Genomic DNA, 21,346 nt, shown 5'->3' with positions numbered 1-21,346 from the left:
ACATCTTATTTACTTATTCCTCAAAAATTTATCTATCTTAAAACCACCCCAACATTCCCAATGGGCAAGCCGCCGATTAACTCGGTGAAGCTGCCTTCCCTAACTTCACAATCATTTCCACAACCTTCTAACCAGGCAAGCCGCCGATTAACTCGATGAAGCTGCCTCCTCCGATTCCATAACATTCCAACCGGGCAAGCCGCCGATTGATTCGGTGAAGCTGCCTTATTTCGATTCCTCAACTTCTCTCTTATCTGACCTTCATTTGTATAGTGAACCAAACAAATGCCATTCGGAACGGACCAACGAAACGGGCATTGCGACACCGTCGCGAGAAGGCAAATAAACGGATTCGTCGCGAATGCCACGCCGAAGAACTCGCGGAGCGGTTAGTAGAAGTAGAGCCGGAACTAGCCAATATATCGCTCCACCAATACGCCTCCGCCCTCCGTTCCGCAGCCGAATTCGAGAGGCAGTGCACTCCGGAAAATTTCGACGTGGAGAAGTTCTTCCACCTCGTCCGTCAGTTCCCCCGCTCTTCCGCCCATCCACCTCCCGGCACCTTCTTCATCCCAAGGAAATTTAAACCCGACAAACAATTCTGGGACCAAATATCCAAGCATGCCATAACCGATACTGTCCCAATGTACATTTCCCGCGATCCTCTCCCCTACCTCGTCCCGATTAAGGCATTCCGCAGCGCGCACCCCAATCCTCCTCCACACCTACAACCCGATCCTATAGACCCATTCGCTATCACCAATTTCTTATCCCAACTTGAGCAATTGGGTATATAAGAGATTTTCCTTCCCCGCGGTCGTTTTTTTTATATTTGTATGTACAAGATTTCTTTTGTTATCAATACTTTAACCTTTTATGTATACGAACAGAAGATTGTAGTTCACGTTTATTATTTCTTATTAAAATTAATTGATCAAAATTCGGTAGTAAACAGTTTTTTTTTCTCCTAAACCTGACCCCGCGCCGTTCCCGGCTCCCTGAAGATCGCACTAGGTCCATCCCTGGTCAAAGAGATTCGGTTCTCTGACCTAAAACGGACCACCGAATAGCGCGGGCGCGGGTAAGGGTAATAGCGCCGCTGACGCTGACCCGATCCCTGCCCCCCTTAACGCGCGTTCGACTCGCGGATCGGCATCACGACGTCGTTCCGCGAGAAAAGGGGAGGTTCCGTGCGTCCACCCGAGTTCTCCTCCTCCTGACGAGAACACGGACGTAACACTTCCAACGTGCTTCAAAATTTGAACCGAGTTTAAACTCCGATCAATGACATTTTGCGTTCCACCAAGTTTTTTGTACAAGTTCAAGTTAGTTAAACGACGTTCATTCTGAACGCCTATTTTTGGCCGGTTAACAAGTTTGAACGGTGTTTAAGCAGAAGACAGCGCAAAACGTATGTGAATATATCAGTATTTAGTATATTATTTTATTAAACAAACTATATTCATCGTTAAATAATTAAAAGCTAGTACAGTAAATAAATAAAATAACATTTATGACAAATTAATTTATTATTTATTTATGACAAATAAATAAAACTTTCTTTTGATCATATTTATATCGCAAAACGAGTAAAAATTAAACCTTTTATTTGATAATTATATATAAGGCTATGAGTAAAACAGTAGTTTATAATAAATACAAGTAATAGTAGTTTATAATAAATGTAAGTAATCTTGTAATAATGTAAGGTTTAATTTTTGGTTATTCAAAAATATACCTATGATAATAGGAAAATTAAAATCAACACATTTTTTGAAAATAAATAAAAATAACTGTAAATAAAATTAAATTTTGCTTTAATTTACGAAAATAATAAAAATTTAAGAACTTTTATCTATAAAAAAAATATTTTATATATATATATATATATATATATATATATTTATAACATTTTTAATCTTCGTTGTTCTTTTTCTAAAATAAAAGTTTTTAACTCTAATTCTTTCTGTAATATTTCAACTTGCAATTTTTCTTTTTGCAATTGCATTTTTAAAATTTCAGTTTCAAGTTTTTCTTTTCCATTATTCATCATTATATTTATTAACTCTATTTTTATTATCCACTAACAAATTAATCAACGTTTTTTTTATATTCTTCCGTCCGAGTTTCGTCATGAAGTTGAAGATTATTTGAAGTTTTTTTTTTGGTTGATCATCTCGATACTTTTATCATCAAATTTTTATCCTTTCTATTATGCTCATTATGCACTAATCACATTACTTGATAGAAATTTAATTGGAATTAGCAGACATTGGATATACGATTGGAACCAAGATAAAATTGAAGAAAAACAAATTAAGTTGATCGAAGATTAAATTGCGTTCAAAATTGAACGCAGTTTACAGGAACTCTGAATTGAACCATGTTGGAGAAAATGGGCTTAAGTATCTTAATCTCTAGTAAAGGGATCCCGAGTTCAAATCAGTCGGTCTCCGTTTATTTTTCCGAATCTAATAAATATCTTTCAACTACTTACTTTCAACTACTTATAGCGAAACAGGAATGTATTTGAATGCCGATAACTAGGACTGCGTATTCGCTTACTACGTTTACACGGCGACGTTAATCTGGCTTAGGGCCTCTTTCACCAATTTTCGATTAAGTTAACCGACGGTTAACTCGACCATTACGATTGCTAACGACTAAGAACTAAACTGCTTATTATAAATCGATTAAAATTTTTATTTAAGCGAATGATTGTTTAATCATTTTTATTTACGTTAATTATCAGATATTACTTACAATTTCATCTATCTATCAAGATACCTACAACACGAAAAGAATATTAGATCAAAGAACACTCACTATTTTTTGAGCATTGAATTATAGTTGGCTCTCCTGCGGGTTAACTCCTGACTAACTTAACCGAAGATTGGTGAAAGAGGCCCTTAGGGCCGGTCTCACCAACTCCGGTTAACGTTATTGGTTAATTTGGCCAGCAGAATTGCCAACAGCAATGTTGTACCCCGGATGGGCTACAACGTTAATTTTTAGAGATAGTCGGGTCCGTTAAGCCTAAGGAGTTGGGACTCCGAGCAGGATCAAACGAATGGAAGGGAATCTTCTTAAAATCACTAACACACTTTCTTTATGATACTTGATTTATTTAACAATTGCACAATTTCTTGGATTTAATATTTATATTATTTCTTTCACACACGGTTAAATGTCGGCGGGCGCGTATCGCGTTACTCTGGCGGCCGTCGACCGAGTATATCACCTGAGACGTTGATAGTACGGTTCGCGTGAACTTCGCTGTGCTCGTGTAATATCTTGCGCGATAATTATAGTAACGATTCCGAACGACACGTAATGTTTGATTGATTCCCGACTCTGACTATTCCGCCTTGTGTAGCCGGTTATATAGTCTGATCGATGCCTGGTCAGCATTCTGATCGTTTGCGTCGATCGGTTGCGTGATATTGATCAATCAATATCACGGTCGATTTGATCATCAAATTTGGGAATTTGCTGATCAGCTTTTTCGCAATGTTCTCGCGATGCATTTCTTCGGTCTTTCGAAAGACTGGTCGCGATTTCGGCGATCACACATTTGTGTAATCTTTCGAAAGACTTTTCGAGGTTCGTGCAACCTAATTTTGTTGCCATGCGGACTACTTTTATTATTGGTTGTAGGCCTGGCTACAACATCCCCCCCCTGTTATTAAAAGAAAACGGAGGTACGAAGTTTTCGCTTTTTACATAATTTTTGTTTTTTCCCGATACATTTTTTGGTATAATCGTTTACTTAGAATCAAATACTTTCGCTTATTCTAACGGCGCGATTTACATTGCGTGCGTTATTGTTTCGTTTTGTTTTTTCTTCCTTAATACAATTATTATTGTTGCGATAACGATGATTATTATTAATGAGCTGCTAATTGATACTGGATATACAAAGTGTTTTTGTTGGAAAAAAGGTGTCTCGTTATTGTTTATTTCGTTTTTCATGTCATTTAATTTCTTTGTTAATTCTGTCAGGTCTGTTGCGTCTTGTATGACTTTTAATTTTAATTTGTCTTATTTGCCTTGAACGTTTCGCTTAGTAGTGTGATATTATATTTTGGTAGATATGTTTTTATTTCTTTTCCTTTATTGGTGCTTGTAGATTTTATTATTGCGTCTGATGTGACTATTTTGCAATTGTCTGATAACGTTATTTTTCCTGTACTTGTAATGGTTGTACGCGTTTCTTTATTATTTTTGCATGAAATTGTAATAGTTTGTTTTGCTGGCGTGGAATATAGCCAAGAATATGAATTGCTTAAGGCTATCCATATGCTATTTTTTATTGTTATATATTTAATTTTACAATTATTATAACCGTTGTCGTTTTCTATATATACATCTATTTCGCATAGCGGATCGGTTTTTACATTTCTTATTGGAAAGATTTGTTCGCACAAGTAATTTGTATTTATTTGCTTGCATTGTTTTAATTTTTCGTGAGTTAGTTTTGCGTACGTGTGTCTGTTAGTATCCAAAGCGATTAATGGATTGTTCGTCTCAATTAATGCGGATATATTTTGTTTGTATGGTATCGGTAGTGGTATTACGTTTAATATTTCATATAGCGGAAGTGTAATTAATGGGAAATGTAGGATTGTGTATACGTTTGTTTTGTCGCAATGCGCGCTCATTGTCGTTACTTTTTCTATTGTCTGCCAATCCTCTTCCCTTATTTTAAATGGGAAATATGATCCTTGTGGTATTTGTGTGATTGCTTCTTTAAGATTTTTTATTATTTCTTCTAACGGTATTAGTCGTGGGTGTAATATTCCACTTTTTATCGCCGTTAGGTATTCTAGCGTGTCTTCCGCGTTTTGTGTCACTGCTGCAAGTATTGCGTTGGTGATTATAAAATGTTCTTTTATGTTTTCGTTACTTATTTCTGTTGTTAGCGTCATTTCTAATTTTTTGATTGCATTAGCTAAAATGTTTTCGTTATTCTGAATTATTTCTTCATGGTTATTTATGTGCGCTATTGTCGCGTTTATAATCTTGATTTGGTTCCTTATTATGTGCTCTGTCGTTTTTTGTTTGTTGTCTAGGATACTTAGTTGCTCATTGATTAATTTTCTATCTTCATTGTCCATTGTTCCAAATAATGTTTTGGCAATAGTTCCTATTCCATCTATTAGTCCTCTTTTCGTTTTTGTCTCTTGTGCTTTATACAGAGCGTTTATTCTTTTTATTAAGTGTTTTAACCGCTGATAATTATTTTCAATGATGATATTATAGTTTTGACATGACCCCTTGTTTGTGAGGTGTAACATTGTGCATATATTTTGCGTTTTTTGGATGTATTCTTCTATTTGTTCTGCTCGCTTTTCAATTGGCGAAATATCTATTTTTATAATTATCTTCCAGAATGATTCGATTATGTTTAGTTTTCCTATTTCCTCGAAGTATATTCCGGGGTGATGCTCGAAGTTTTCTATTTCGAATGGTAATTTTTTCTCTTCTTCTCCGTTGGTCATCCATATCTTTATTCTGCAAAAATAAAAATTCTTATTTCTCCTGAAAATTTGTCGATGCTCGAATTCGGCGTTTTTTCTTTTTTATTCTGTTCCCAGGTGTAATATTACTTTATTCTGAATTTGTTATCTTAGTTAAACGATTCTCCTGTGAGTCTGTTGAGCTTGCTTTTTTACGACGTATATCGTTTCTCTTGGTGTCTTATTTATTATATCGGTGTGATCCTTCTAATATTTCATTTTTGCGATGAGCTCTCTGGCTGCATTTCGTCAGTTGTTGAAGTGTCTTCCTTGTGACACCATGGGTTCTCAAGGGAATTATGGTCGAGACGCGTCGCCGCCGATTTTCGACGATCGGGCCGCGGCGGAAGCGTCTGATGACGATTTCGATATTGAAATCGACGATAATGACGTTGACGAGTTTATGGGCCAGCCTGACGCTCAGGCCCATTTCTGACGCGTGCGCGAGTGGTTGTCAATTGTCAACCGTTTTTACGACAATGGTACTTTTTATGTGTGTGGCGATTGCATCTGGTTCGCCACCGATGAGGCTCCTGGTCGGATTTTCGAGTTGCCGTGGTCCGTGGAGCTTTATGAGCTGCTCATATCCATGCCTGATGCTATACTTTCCAGTGTGGTGGTGGAGGACGAGGAGCTGGAAGATCCAGACGATCCCGTCGAGGTGGCTGCTCAAGACGAGATTGATCTGGGGGATGATCCCGTGCAGGCGAGGGACCGCTGTCCTGGGGCCTGATGTGATGCATGCCTCGTACTACCATAATTTAGTTTGTAGTGTAGTTATTTAGTGTAGTGTAGTACTGTAGTGTAGTGTTTTCGTACTTTTGGATTATTTTTCGGACCTGGGATTTCTTCTCTGGTGAGTCCCAAAATTTTTATTTTCATTTTCCTATTATTTTTCTTATATTATTCTGTACTGTGTGCTTTTTTTTCTTTTTATTTCCTTTTTAATTTTCCACGAATGGTTTAATTCGGTTCGCGTGCACGTTTATCGTTCGGCGGCCCATTTTTATTTTATAATTTAAATCGCTTAATTTTTCTAGAATTGTGTAGGGTCCGATCCATAACGCGTCTAGCTTTTTTGATCTCCCTCGCCGAACTGTTTCGTCGTGTAGTAGGACTTTATCTCCTATTTCGAACGTGCGTATTTTTGTTTTTCTGTCGTATGTTTCCTTCGCTTTTTGTTTTTCTTCTTTTATATTTTCCTTCGCTATTTGATTCGCGGCTCGTATTCTTTCACGGAATTCTTGCGCATAGTCATCGTATGTATACGATGATTTCGGTGAGCTAGTTAGGGCCGTAGGTAGTGGTGCCTGGTGCCCGTATACCAATTCGAACGGCGTGAATCCCGTAGCGGTGTGCGGTGTCGTATTATATGCGAACATCGCATACGGTATCCATTCGTCCCAGTCTGTCTGATCATTATTAATATAATGTCGTAAATATTCGGTTAATGTCCGATGTGATCTTTCGAGTGCTCCGTTTGTTTCTGGATGATAGGCCGTCGTTTGTAATTTGTGTATTTTTAGTAATTTGCACGTATTCTTAAATAATTCGCTTGTAAAATTTGTTCCTTGGTCGGTTAATATTTTGTCTGGAATTCCATATTCTAATATAATTTTTGTGACAAATTCTTTCGCTACTGTTGTCGCCTCTTGATTTTGTATTGGTATTCCTTTGCTAAATTTTGTTAAACTGTCCTGGAATACATATTTGTTTTCCATCGTTGTTATAGGCAAAGGTCCTACAATATCTAACGCGCATTTCTCAAATGGTTTTGTTAGCGTATCTGTTATCATTAATGGTGCTTTAGCGCGTCGTTGCAATTTATTTTTCTGGCAATATTCACATTTTGAGATGTATTGCTCCACGTCTCTTTTTAATCCTGGCCAGTTGTGGTGTAATCGTATTCTATTTATTGTTCGTTCAACGCCCTGGTGTCCTCCTATAGGTGCGTTGTGATATTCATATAATATTTGTTTCTTTTCTTCTTCTTTATATTGTTTTTCTGACGCGTCGTCAGTTTGCTGCCTTTCTGTTATTGCTGCTACGTTACGGCTCAATGCGTCGGCGTTAGCGTTTGCTTTTCCAGCTTTATGTATTATTTCATAATCGAATTCTTCCAATTTTAATCTCCATCTGACTAAACGTGATCCGGGATCTGTTACGTTAAATAACTATATTAACAGTTCATGATCGGTAATTATTTTAAATTTTGTCCCGTATAAATAAGGTCTGAAATGTTTTACTGCCCATACTATTGCGAATAATTCCTTTTCAGTTGTATTATAATTCTGTTCTGCTCGCGATAGTACACGGCTGGCGTACGCGACGGGTTGGTCTTGACCTACCTCGCCTTGCGATAAGACGGCTCCTATTGCATAATCCGATGCATCCGTTGTTAGGAGGAATTCTTTTGTAAAGTCTGGATATTTTAATATCGGTGCCGTCGTTAATTTATTTTTTAACGTATCAAATGCGTTTTGTTGTTTTTCGGTCCATTCGAATTTCTCTCCCTTTTTTGTGAGTTTTGTTAGAGGTTTTGCTATTCGTGAGAAATCTTCGATAAATTTTCGGTAATATCCGGCTAATCCGATAAATGATTGCACATCTTTTACTTTTTTGGGCATAGGAAAATTTTTTACGGCGTGTAGTTTTGATGGATCTGGCGAAATTCCATTTTCCGTAATTATGTGTCCTAAATAAATCACTTCTTTTCTTAAAAATTCGCACTTGTCCGGTTGGAGCTTTAGATTGTTCTCTCTTAATCTCTGGAGAACTAATTTTAATCTTTTGTTATGCTCTATTAAGCTAGGACCGTATATTACAATATCGTCCAGATACACTAGACATTTAATTCCTTGCAACCCTGTTAAAATTGAATTCATTAATCGTTGGAAGGTTGCAGGTGCGTTTTTCAGACCAAATGGCATTCTGTTAAATTCATAATGACCGTGTGGTGTAGAGAATGCTGTTTTATTTTTATCTCGCTCCGTCATTGATATCTGGTGGTAACCTGATGCGAGATCCAGTGTCGTGAAGTATTTTGCGTTGCCCAGCTGATCAAGTATATCCGTTATATTGGGCAACGGAAATGAATCTCCGATTGTGAGATCGTTTAATTTTCTGAAGTCTATTACAATTCGTAATTTTGTTTTTCCTGACGCACCTGTCTTTTTGGGCACGACTAATAGTGGTGCGTTCCATTGGCTAACGCTCGGTCTGATAATTTCTTGTTTCAACATTTCTTGAATTTGTTTATTTACTTCGTCTTTGTGTTTTTCCGGTAAACGATAAGGTCGTACGTTTACTGGTGACGAATCTGTTCGTACTGCTATTTCATGCTTAATCTTTGTTGTGCATGATAATGTATCCCCTTCTAGGTGGAACACGTCATTGTATTCGTGACATAATTTTAATATAGATTTTCGTTCTTCTTCATTTAAATGTTCTGTGCGCAAGGAATTGTTTATTTGCTCTTCTCGAGCTATTGATTTTGTTTCTTTATTTTTTGTCTGTATTGCGTTTACAGATTCTTGTATTATTTTTTCTTGTGTATTTATTTCTTCTATTATTACTTGTGGTACTTGCACAATTTTTTCTTCTTCTGTAATGTTTATTATACTTATTGGGCACGTATAATTTCGTGGTTCGACTAGGCAACATCCAATAAAAATTCCAGGTATCATTTCCTCTGGTTTTGTCAATTCCATTATATTTTGGTTAGTCGTGACTTGCACGATTGTTTCACTGCGCGGCCCTAAGGTTACGCGCCTGTATGGGTACAGTCTGAATTTCGTATTTTGAAATTGTACTAAATTTATTCTTGGATTGAACGCAGTCATGTATTTCCAAATAAAATCTGCTCCTAGGATTGCATCGTATTCCATTGGCGCATTATCTCGCACTATGTATACGGGGTATCGTATCTTTTCTCGCGACAGTTGTACCGTAATATGTGTTTTGCCCAATATTATTATTTCATGTCCTGTTATGCCTGTTAGCTTAGTTTTTTCTTCATAGATTAGGACGTGATCTAAAACATGTTTTATTTTTATTATTGTTGCTGATGCTCCTGTATCAAACAAGAAATTTATTTTTCTTCCTTTGGCTTCTGCAATCGGTAATGTGATCGCATTTAATCCAGTGTTAACGAGCGGTGTCCCCTTGACGTGTGCCACGCGATACTCTGACGCGGGACGCGGGACGGTCGATTTATCTTCGCCAGTTCCGCTCTTTTTATTTTTAAAATTCTTCGCGGAATTTTCTCTTCGCGAATTCGAAAAAATTTTTCCGGAAATTTTGCTGTTTTCCGGTTTTCCATTTAATGTCCAACATTCGTGCCGTAAATGTCCTATCTTTTTGCAATAGCTACACTGTTTTTCAATTGTATTTATTCGTGGTTGCCTTTCTGGCTTAGGCAGGGTATATCTGTTTGAAAAACGGCTTGTCCTACAATCGTGTCCGTAATGACCGATATTTCCGCATTTTTCACAACGCGGACTAAGTGTATGCGCTTTAAATACTGGCCGGTTTCGATAGGTTAGCGTTCGCATGCTAGGTCCTCGCGTTTTTTCTTCCGCGATTGCTCCTGCGATTGCTTCCTGTATTGTTTGATATCGCTGCGATCGTACAATTAATTTAATTTCTTCATGTAAACCATTCTGGTAATTGTGGAGCGCCTGCTCTTTTATATTTTCTAAGATCGCGCGTTGCTGTTCGACCGTATGATTTTTTCCTTCTTCCATGGATTCGTATAATTCCATGGCTATATTTTCGGTTCGTCTGCCGAATTCTTGTGCATTCTCGTTTGCTTTTTGTTTGAGCGAGTTGAATTCGAGTTGCAAATGTGCGGTGCTTCGTTTGCTCAAATATTCTTTTTCTAATTCTCGTTTCAATTGTTCAAAGTTTATTATATCTCGCGTACGGAAATCCATCATAGCCTTGCCTTTGAATTTAGTGCAAAGAATGGCTTCTAATAGAGAATGTTCATCCGCGGGATGTATATTTTTTATCGCGTACGTACTTGCGTTTAGAAATTCGTACACGCGTCCTCGTGACGTGCCGTCGATCTCTGGGATCATGTTACGCGCGTCTTTCAGTGAGGAATGCCAGTGCATTTCCCGGCTGGTTTCGTATATCTTGATACGAACGTCCGTAAGTTAGATCTAACGGGTGCGGCAGAAAATCCTGAGATATTCTCGTTTGTTCGCCCATAGGCAATTGTGTTTGCCGGCTTAATCCGTTGACTTGCACACGGAGATCGCGTATTTCATCCATTAATTCTCGAATGAGATTGTTATCGGGCGGTGCGTCGATTGTGACGCGGCGATTCGTTCGACTTTCTTGCGGTCCGTGTCTCTCGACCGAATGTCGTAATTGTAAAATTTCGTTGTCGATTTCATTCTGTTGTTCGACAGGTGAGTGAGCCATTTCGTTTATTAGCGATTGATATATATTAAAAGAATTGAATATGCTTCCGTCTCGTAGGTTTGTATGTATGTTTTTTCGCGCTTGTACGTGTGTGTTATTGTGAGAGTCGGTGTCGTTCGGTTCGAGTAAGCTGTAATCTTTTTCGTCGGCGACAATGGAAATTCGCGTTCTGTTATTACGTGGACGTCTTCGTCACTATCGTATTGTAGTACGCGGCGCACGTTATCGTGTATTTCTTTTAATGCGTTTCTCGCGGTATTTAACGCGGAGATAGTATGCGGAAAGTTTACAGAATTATTTATTGACCGAGATTTTGGCCAAGTCGCATTTGCTACGCTGTCCTTCGCTGCGGACATTCGCCTTTTTAAAATATAATTTCTTGGACTTACATTAGTAGATAAATCGCATACGCTCGCATGTTCGCTGCTTGTGCTGGTGCGTCAATTGGCTGCGTGTAGTAGTGCGTGTCGGTGAAGCGTCCTTGCTGCCTGGTATCGTTGTACACGGTCAGCGCTGGCTGGCTCTCGATGCTCGTGGACTCTCTGGTCGTTGCTCCGCTGCCACTGGACACTCATTGTCGTAGGTCGGCACTCTACTAATATTGCACTGTACACTTGACACAATTTCGTGGGCGGCTTATTTTTTGACGAGGCCTTTTCCGTCCGCCTGTTTTCTACAGGTCTTGTATTTTCTGCTTATTGAGAATTTGATTCTTCTGCCTGTCTATTACTGCAGGTCTTGTATTTTTTTTTTTTGCTTATTGAGAATTTGATTCTTCTGCCTGTCTATTATTGCAGGTCTTGTATTTTTTGCTTATTGAGAATTTGATTCTTCTGCCTGTCTATTACTGCAGGTCTTATTTTGTTTGGGCGGCTTATTTTTTGACGGGGCCTTTTCCGTCCGCTTGTTTTCTACAGGTCTTGTTTCTTCAAGAAGAAGAAAAAAAATTTTTTTTTTTTTTTTTTCTTCTGCCCGTAATGCAAGGCGTCGGGGCTTACTCGTTTGATTCTGCTGGCTTGATTAACGATGATCCTCTCAAGTTGTTCTTGGAGTTGGTTTTGACTATCCCACCGCTGCCACCAAAATGTTGTAGCCCATCCGGGGTACAACAGCAAGAAATCCAAAATCGATCTGAGTCTTATACTTTCTAATCTATTCATGACAAAGAGAATGGGTGTTTACGATAATCCTAGTTCGAATTAGTTTCACTAAGATCGAAAAATATGATAGGCACCACCTAATACCTTCATGACAACTCAACTCAATGTTATCCTGTATTTCCATTAGTTGAGTTGAGTTGAGTTATTTCCAGATCGGTAAGCGAGGTGAATGTATTTCATCCGCAAAAAATTTTTATATTGCGTCATTTTGTATTATGATTATATCTTAAATTATAATGATTTTTGTTTAGATCCTTTTGCATATCACGTCTAAGTACAAAAAGAAAAGAAGAAAAGTTTAGTTAATCCATTAACAAGCAAATCTCAATAGGTTTTATAGGTCTACTATAGATAAATCTATGATAGAAACAAACAATATCGGTATGTATATATCTCTTTAATAAATATAATTATATATAAGTTCATTATTATCTTTTTAAATAATAAATAATATTTTTAAATATAGTTAATTACAGAGTTCGATGGACAGATGCTAAAATACTGTTAGCAGAAATGCATACACAGAATCTTTTACTATCCCATTGAATAAACAAGTCTGGAAAAATATTGCTGCATCTATCAACAGTTATGGATATAATTTGACTGCAAATAATTTATATAAAATGGACTGATATGAAGAAAAAATATAAAATAATTAAAGACATGAAAAATCAAACTGGTGCAGCAAAACAAACTTGGGAATATTTCAATATTATTGATGACATGTTGGGAAAAAGTCCTGCAATTGCACCGTTGTCCATTGCATCAAATATAGTGGTTTTACAATAAATAAACATGTTTGCAATTTATGTGATGAAGAAAATGAAAAAGAAAATGAATTAAATGTCGCATCAACCAATTTTGAAGAACAGAGATATAAGAAAAAGAAAATCGAAAACAAGAGTCTGGATGAAAACATTAATAGAACAAAAAGAAAAACATCATTAAGAAAAGTGTGCGCAAAAAGAACGATTTTTATCTTTATTAGAAAAACATTTCAAGACAAAATAGGAAAGAATAGAAAAATATTTTTAAACACAATATGATTTTAGTTCACACATAGGATTATTAAGTATACAGGTTAAGTATCACATACTTTATATTCTTTAATACGAGAATTTATTTTCTTAATATAACTAAAAATTAATTTCATCAATATCTAAAATATAACACATTTATACTTATTTATATTTTCATATGTTAACATTTTATTTTATATGTTCGCTTCCCATATTTAAAAATATGTGATACTAAAATTATATTATTAGTATTGTGATATATTATTAGATTGTGTTTAAAAACAATATTATATTTAAAAGCAAGTTTATTTATTTTTTATTATAACAAAATGTTTTAAGTTTTAGGCAAATCTAATTATATTGTATGAATTACAAACATCTGTTGCTCGTAGTTAATAAAATAAAGTCATTGTTATTCATATTCACTCATAAGTTTCTATAAAAATGTATATGTGCATTTTAGAATATTAAGATATATATTAAACATATAATTATGTTGTACTTAATAACATTGATATTTTTGTTTTGAAATAGTTTTGAGTTTATTTTAAAGTTATATGTTACGTTATATGTTTTAAAGTTATATGTAATAAATATTTTGAATATGATTATACATATATGTGTTGTTGCTTTTTTATCATTAGCTTGATGCCATATCTCTTATCCTTCAAAACGTAAAAAATACGGGAGTAGTACTCCAATGTCGTGTCGGTCGTTCAAAAGTGAACGGAAAAAGTCGCGGAGTAGTACTCCAAAGTCGTGTCGGTCGTTCAAGAAGTGATCGAAGTCGGGAGCAGAAGCTCCAAGTTTCGGATAAAAGTCCGATAGAGGAAAACTCGGTACATTCGGGACGAATGTAATACCAGAATGGCCGAGCTGTAAGAATTAGACGACCGTAAACGGTCATGAAAGAGATTCGGAATATAAACAGCTAACAGAGAGGAGCCGTCGTGGTCGTGCATAAATATTATAATATTTATTATAATAAATAATAAAAATGTAAAAAATAACATCACGTAAAAAATAATATTTATTACCAAATATATTATAATTTTCCTAAATAAAAGTTTATAATAAATTTTATTTTATATAAATTTTGTTTTGTAATAATATCTTATGATCTTATATTTCTATAATTAAATTATATATTCGTTTAACTCTTTTAGTATTACAAGCATATACATAGGATATACGTCGAGTATGCATATAGAATTAATCATTTAAATAGGAAAGTATACATACATAGATACATACCGCACTTTGTTGTTTACTTTATTTCCTTAACAGTATATATATATATATATATATATATAATCATGGATATAAATATACATATATATTTTTTATAACAATATTTATTACATTTTATAAATACAATTTTAGAATAAGTAAAAGATAATATCTTTTTTTTCTGCTCCATTTATAAATGCAATGTCATTATTTTGTATTTCTAGTCATCAAATGCATCTTCATCTATAAGTGCATCTTCATTTTCTATGCATATATTATGTAAGATGCAACAAGTAAGAATAATAAAAAATAACTAAAGATATCATTTCCGTATTATATATAACTATATTGTTCCCCTAAATCTTCCTTTTAACGTTCTAAAAGCACGCTCGATGATTACACGTGTTTTTGACTGTTTTGTGTTAAACCTTCTCTATACATCAGTTAAATGACTATTATCTCGATACGGAGTTAACATATAATTTGATAAAGGATACTGAATCAGCTAATAAATGGTATTGATTTTGAAAATATCTATTTTTATCTTGTGTTATGAATATTCTAATATCGCTTAAACGCCATATTCTTGTATCGTAAATGCTACTACACATTCCCACAAAGATATCTATAAATCTTAATTTATAATTATAAATCCCTTGTAACACTATTGAATGATATCCTTTGCGATTGATGTAATTTTTAGAATTTTCTATGGGTGCACTTATTGTTATGTGAGAACCAATTACACCAATCAATTACACCAATTACTCCAGGAAAACCATGTAATTGACGAAATTCTCTTTCAAAAGTCGCCATTTCATGAGGTTCAGGTCATTTTATTTATCTATGCATATCTTTAGTTGATAGCATTGCAATCTCAAATACAGATTTCCAAATAGTATCTTTGGATACTCCAAATCGATCCGCAACTGATCTGAAAAATTTATATATAGAATAGTACATTATGTGTATGCATTGTGTGTGCGCGTACGTGTGCGCGCGCGCGTGTGTGTATATGTGTGTGTAAGCTCGCGTGCGCGCTTGTTTGTATAAACATACGCAAATGCCTGAACATAAAACAATTTCAGCATATTGCTAATGCAATTTTTAAAAAGTTAAAGCAGGAAAAGACATATGAGAATAAGACATAAAAGATGTTCTGAAAATATCTTAATATCAAATACATAAATATAAAAAATAAAATTTCATATTATTTCATTTAAAAATTAAAGACGTTATTAATGTAATTGGAATAATTAATAAAGGTAATTCAAGGTTCAAGGTATCAAATTATTTCTTTCCAAAAGCTGTATAATTCTTATCTTTAAGACAATTTTAAAAACATAGAACAATTCAACAAAATCTTAAATAACAAATAAAAAAAAACTTAAAGAAAGTAATCGGAAACTACTTTATATAGCTAAATACATTTTAACAGAATTTTTTTATATGCAGAAATGAAATACACTGACCTGTAAATTTCCTGATTACCAAAAAACCATAAAGTAATGGCAATTTGCTTTCCAGGAGATATTTTTTCAGCATTTTGGTTACGATACAAATGTTGCCCAAGATCTTGTAACAACATTTCATATATACGCTTTTCTACGCGAAAATGTGATTTGAAATCTGTTCAAACAATATTAATGCTATTTTACTATATTTAAGTAATTATATTTAACATTATGAAAGATATCTATTAGATTCGGAAAAAATTAACAGAGACCGACTGGATTTGAACTCGGGATCCCTCGTCTACCAATCCGACACTTAGTCTGCACGACCACGACGGCTCCTCTCTGTTAGCTGTTTATATTCCGAATCTCTTTCATGACCGCTTACGGTCGTCTAATTCTTACAATTAATACAATACAATCATTTGTGCAGAATTAAAATCATAACACAGTAAAACTCTCTCTCTCTCTCTCTCTCTCTCTCTCTCTCTCTCTCTTTCTTTCTCTTTTCTTCTTACCTGTTAAAGAATATGTCAAAATGACATATTCTGATTTGATTGATGATTTTCGAAAAAATATGGTATTTTATAATGATGTTCTCTTTCATAAAATGGAAAATAATCATCTTCATCATCTGATGAATCTTCAAATAATATTTGCCAAATGTGGACGTCCATTAGCCGTCCAGCGAAATTTCACGGTGGATGGTTCCACACGAAACATGACATCCATTAGAGGTCCATAATCTCTTACGGTTTTCATGCGACATTTATTTCCATGGTGAAAGTCGGATAAATCTCGCTCACGTAGCACAGCATTGCCTAAAAGCGATAAAAAAGCGCAAATGCAGGAATTCAGCGCTTTTTTAATGCTTTAAAAGCGCGTTCAAAATCCATTAAAAAAGGCGCGTTATAAGCGCGTTTAACCAGTGCAGAGTAAATGTCGTTTTATAGAACTGTGAACACGTTTAGAATTCATCTAAAAAGCGCGTTATGAGCGTGTTATAAGCGCGTACAACCAATACAGTATAAACGCAGTCTTACAGTATTTTTACAGCACTTTATCTTTCAAATATAGGATATTATATAGTATAGCTACAATACATGGTGTAATAATGTAAACTTATGTCTGTTGTACAATATTACATCATGTGCTGTGGTTCTACCATATAATATGCCCCTATATTTGAAAAATAAAGTGCAGTAAGAATGCTGTAAGATTGCATTTATGTTGTGCTGGTCGTACGCATTTATAACGTGCTTATAACACGCTTTTTTCTGTAGTATTCTGTAGATAGGAGTTTTGATATGAAAAGCTGAGATAGTTGTAAATAATCTGAGATAATTGTAAATATATTTGTTATTATACTTTATATATTTTATGTATTTTTTATATTTATATATCTTTTATATCTATACCAAAATTTGATCATTTTTGTATCAAAATTTATACTTTTATATCTACTTTATATATCTTATATATTTATTGTATTTATTATATTGATTATATTATATTTATTGTATTGATACTTTATAATAATAAAATTATTATATTATTTAATAACGAGATTTTGATAAAATTATCTTTTTTTCGCATTGCTCCTAAGCCACATACTGATAGATCCTGTCACTTTTGATTTTGAAAAATTGCCTTCATATTGTTTAGCACAGACATCTGAAAAAAGGATTAAAAATACTATATTATGTATAAAAATTAATAAATACAGAATTTAATTTGTAATAAGATTATGTTCATTAAGAATAGATCAAATATATTTTAAGATACAGCAAGAATGAAAGAGAATTTCGTGTGTATGAAAGAATCTGGCAAAAAATGTTACTCTGTTCCGCGAACCGAAATATTAAATATTACAGTTTTCACTATTCAAGGTTAAGATCTTGTCGATTAAACATCGATTAAACGTAGCGACACAGAAGGAAAATCACAAGTGATTATAAAATTCTAATTTCTAAAATTAATTCTAATTTCATCGAAATTGGAAGTGAGGAGCGAATAAACTTAACAATCATCAATAATACAAACAACACATGCATTCGAAATAACCTCTGTGTGAAAATGAGTCCATATTTTTATTAAGAGACGCGCGGGAATGTCTCTCTAGATGGCAGCGGACATTTATGAATAATGCATGATCATCCGAAATTAATCACGGGGACGCTTGCGTCTTGTTGCTTCATTGTGCGCACTCGGTAGATCCAGTATACAGTAACGCAACTCCCTTCAATATATAAAGCCAAAATCGCATGCACAAATTGAGATTGTACTTTGTGCAATAACGCCATCTGAACTTACTCTTCCACTTTATCTTTATGCTCTCTTTTTAATTCATTGTTACATTAGAGAAATTGGATTTACAAATAAGTATAAAATTGTAATATAAGACACATATATTTGGTTTATGTAAAAGAGCAATCTTAAAAAAATAATATACATTATGTATAAGGTATTGTGCTGATCTCTCTCGTTTTTCGGCCATCGTGCATAGCATATCGCTCGGAATAGATCTTCGCTCTCGTGGTTTTTTTTAATGATATAATTATTAAAGGACAGCTCTCAAGGACTCGCTCATCGAAAGGTTCAGTGAAGTGATAAGGAATGCTGTCGCATTCGCTCAAGACTACATCCTCAAGGCGTGCTCGTACTCAACACGTGGCGTTTATGTGACCAGTGAATTTCTCATTTCTCTGATCATTGGACTTGCGCACTTAGAGAGCATTAATATAATCTCTCCAAGATTTACGGAATACTTTTTGGCTCATCATTTTAGACTTCTCATAAACTTTGAAACTGTGTCTGCTCTTCTAGTATCCAGCTCATGATGTCTCAAATACTCTTGTGACATTATATTTCTCAACCGTGTGATATTTTATCTGTGATATTTTTCGGTATAGAATAAGTTAATCGCGGCATAGCTTCGTTCGCTTACAGGCCCAGTACATTTTATAAGAATTATCATCCTATCTAATTCTTAAACATTTGATTCTTCGAGCCGGATTGTGAGTGAGAAATCCAAGATATTGTGTCAGTGATTCGTGTTCATCTCACATCACATTGACTCTCAGTGACTTCTAGACTGCTCTTCGAAAGTGACTTTGGACGGCGCGAGTCAAGATGAAGCTTGTGTTTATGCACGTGAAAAATCAACGAGGCTTTCATGCTCAATATGACTGACGCTAAGAAATCGGAAATTGCTAAGCTCGAAGTGCCCGCTTCTGCTCTCGCAGTCAGCTTCGCTGGTCCGTCGGGCTCTGATGTGCTCCTGGATCCGATCGCTCATCTCGGTGCTCTTTTCAAACCAGCTCGGCTCGAGTTCATTAAGGAGCAACTCACCCGCTGAGCTATCTATAAAGCTTGCCCTTAAGATAAGGTCTCAGCACAATGGCTTACTATACTGAGGGAACTGCTCGACGATTTTGACAGCTCAACTGCTTCGCTCGAGGAGCTTAACGAATTGAAGGCTCAGGCTGACAAAGAATTCAAAGCGATCTCCAAGGGGTACTCCTTCTTTGAAGTTTTATGGTCGGCAAGTTTTCTCGACCATGAATATTTCGCGAATAATTTCTATTTGCAGGTTCAGAGAACCTTTGCTCTGAAGCGAGAGATTGCCAAGATCAAAACTCAGCTCACTAGTTCCGCTCCTCCCAGCTCTCAAGGGAACTCCAAATTTCCGGACATATCATTGCCGGAATTTCGAGGTGATTACGCGGATTGGTCGACATTTAGCGACATGTTCAGGAGTCTTATTCTGGACAATCAGCACCTATCGGATGTAGAACGTCTTTACTTGCGAGGTTGTCTGAAAGGTCCGCCTGCTCAGCTGATCTCTAATTTGCCGCTCACTGGTGCATCTCTCGAAGGCTAATGGAAATTGCTCACAGAGCACTTCGAGAACAAATGACTACTCGTTCAGTTTCATTTGGATCTCTTCACCATCTCGACGCTCACACAAAAGAATGTCACCACTCTCAATCAGCTCATCACCACGGTGATAGAGGCTTACACGGCCTTGACGACATTAGGTGTTAAAGATTTGGGTGATCATATCTTAGTTCATCATATTTCTCGTCATCTGAATCTCAACTCGAGAAGCATAAGAAACTTCTCTTGTCTCATCTCAGAAATATCCATCATTTGCTCAATTAAAGGCATTCTTGGATGCTCGAGCTTGGATTCCGAGCTCTCGAACGCATAGAGTCAACTCATCGGCACAGTCACCGAAAAGAACAGTTCTCACGGCTTCGGCTCATTCAGACCAGCCTGCCGTCTCGAAAACTACGGCATTCTCACAAGGCTCGACAGCTCATCCATGTGACTATTGTGATGGCCATCACTACATAGTTACATGTGATCAGTTCAGGAATCTTGGACCTTCAGCCCAAAAATCTGTGGTAGAGCGCAAGCGATTGTGCTTCAATTGCCTTGAACGCCACAGTATTAAGACGTGTAAGTACACAAAGGACTGCAAGATTTGCTTTAGGCGGCATCAATGCATACAATGCTACATGAGCCTAATCCACTCAATAAGCCCAATAAGCTCAATCCGGCCAGCTTCAACATCAGCCCACTGCTTAACCATCGGTTTTATCTCAGCCATCATCATCGTCAGCTCATTGAGGGGTCGGTGCAGTCGTCAGCTCATTGCATGCCAATTCTCAATCGTATTCAGCTCTTTTAGGAACAGCTCTCGCTCACGTTAACTCCTTTAACTCCTTTAACTGCTCATAAGATACGTCTGCTCATTGATTCAGGCTCAGAACTCACCTTCATCTCCGAACAGATCGTACGTCAGCTCAGCATTTCTCGCTAACAATCATCGTTCATGGAATAGGAAGCTCAAGGTCAACTCAAACTCTTGGCGTCGTGCAACAATTGAACTCTCTAACCTCTCAAGACACAGTCAAGATCACCGCTCATGTAATATACTAAGGACTGTTACATTAATTACGCCTTCCAGTGAAGTATCAACTCAAGAATGACCACACTTGGAAAAACTGTGTCTTGTAGATCCAAGATACTATCACCCTGGTTCAGTTGACATCATCATTGGCTCTGACTCATATGGGTCAGTTATCAAACCGAATATTATTAAATATAATCTATCGATGCCAATTGCTCAGCTTTCAATTTTTGGTTGGATAATACTGAGATCCATCAACACATCTCACTCATATACTCGATTGGCTCATCAAATTTCTGCTCAACAAGAGGATGACATCAAGGAATTGTTCACCAGGGTTTCAAGAAGAGTTACCTATCGACAATCACTCTCAATTGTCACCTGAAGAAGAGAAATGCAAGACTCATTTTCATATTACTCATTAAAGAGACTCATCTGGACGATAGTGCGAATTCCATTCAAAACATCTGCAACAGTTTTAGGATCAAACTTCTTATCAAACTGCCTCTAGATGTCTACAAAAGATTTTACGTCGATTCAACAAAGATGTAGAAACAGTAGATGTACAGTCAGCTCTATCGAAACTTCATGAGGAAGTATGAGAAACTTAATTATA

General features: G+C 35.8%; 3 protein-coding genes, 1 long non-coding RNA gene and 1 pseudogene across 5 annotated transcripts; 2 read left to right on the top strand and 3 right to left on the bottom strand.

The window, feature by feature from the left end:
- Window positions 1–3,466: 3,466 nt before the first annotated feature.
- LOC148936911 (uncharacterized) lies at window positions 3,467–7,688 on the bottom strand. The gene has a single exon (XM_089075513.1). The coding sequence runs from the start codon at window positions 5,499–5,501 to the stop codon at window positions 4,032–4,034; it is 1,470 nt and encodes a 489-aa protein (XP_088931639.1). The 5' UTR covers window positions 5,502–7,688; the 3' UTR covers window positions 3,467–4,031.
- A 4,780-nt stretch (window positions 7,689–12,468) lies between these two features.
- On the top strand, window positions 12,469–13,742 carry LOC148936910 (uncharacterized; annotated as a pseudogene). The gene is made up of 2 exons (XR_016138950.1): window positions 12,469–12,490; window positions 12,576–13,742. The product of XR_016138950.1 is annotated as an uncharacterized LOC148936910 (transcript).
- A 1,934-nt stretch (window positions 13,743–15,676) lies between these two features.
- LOC148936909 (uncharacterized) lies at window positions 15,677–16,835 on the bottom strand. Its single transcript, XM_089075733.1, has 3 exons — window positions 16,353–16,835; window positions 15,831–15,989; window positions 15,677–15,680 (listed from the first exon to the last, which is right to left on the bottom strand). Exons 1-3 carry the CDS (start codon window positions 16,487–16,489, stop codon window positions 15,677–15,679), a joined length of 300 nt encoding a protein of 99 aa, XP_088931859.1. The 5' UTR covers window positions 16,490–16,835.
- A 332-nt stretch (window positions 16,836–17,167) lies between these two features.
- LOC148936908 (uncharacterized) lies at window positions 17,168–18,063 on the bottom strand. Its single transcript, XR_016138940.1, has 2 exons — window positions 17,877–18,063; window positions 17,168–17,486 (listed from the first exon to the last, which is right to left on the bottom strand). It is a non-coding gene; the product is annotated as an uncharacterized LOC148936908 (long non-coding RNA).
- A 933-nt stretch (window positions 18,064–18,996) lies between these two features.
- On the top strand, window positions 18,997–19,805 carry LOC148936907 (uncharacterized). The gene is made up of 2 exons (XM_089075732.1): window positions 18,997–19,114; window positions 19,196–19,805. The coding sequence occupies exons 1-2, from the start codon at window positions 18,997–18,999 to the stop codon at window positions 19,693–19,695; spliced, it is 618 nt and encodes a 205-aa protein (XP_088931858.1). The 3' UTR covers window positions 19,696–19,805.
- The last annotated feature ends 1,541 nt before the right edge of the window (window positions 19,806–21,346 follow it).

The sequence above is a fragment of the Pogonomyrmex barbatus genome, unplaced genomic scaffold (assembly GCF_055798465.1).
Source record: "Pogonomyrmex barbatus isolate J1 unplaced genomic scaffold, ASM5579846v1 scaffold19, whole genome shotgun sequence".
In the NCBI taxonomy this organism is placed as follows: Eukaryota; Metazoa; Arthropoda; class Insecta; order Hymenoptera; family Formicidae; genus Pogonomyrmex; species Pogonomyrmex barbatus.
Note: the sequence above shows the minus strand (reverse complement) of the source record. Positions and strands in the feature narration are given on the sequence as shown.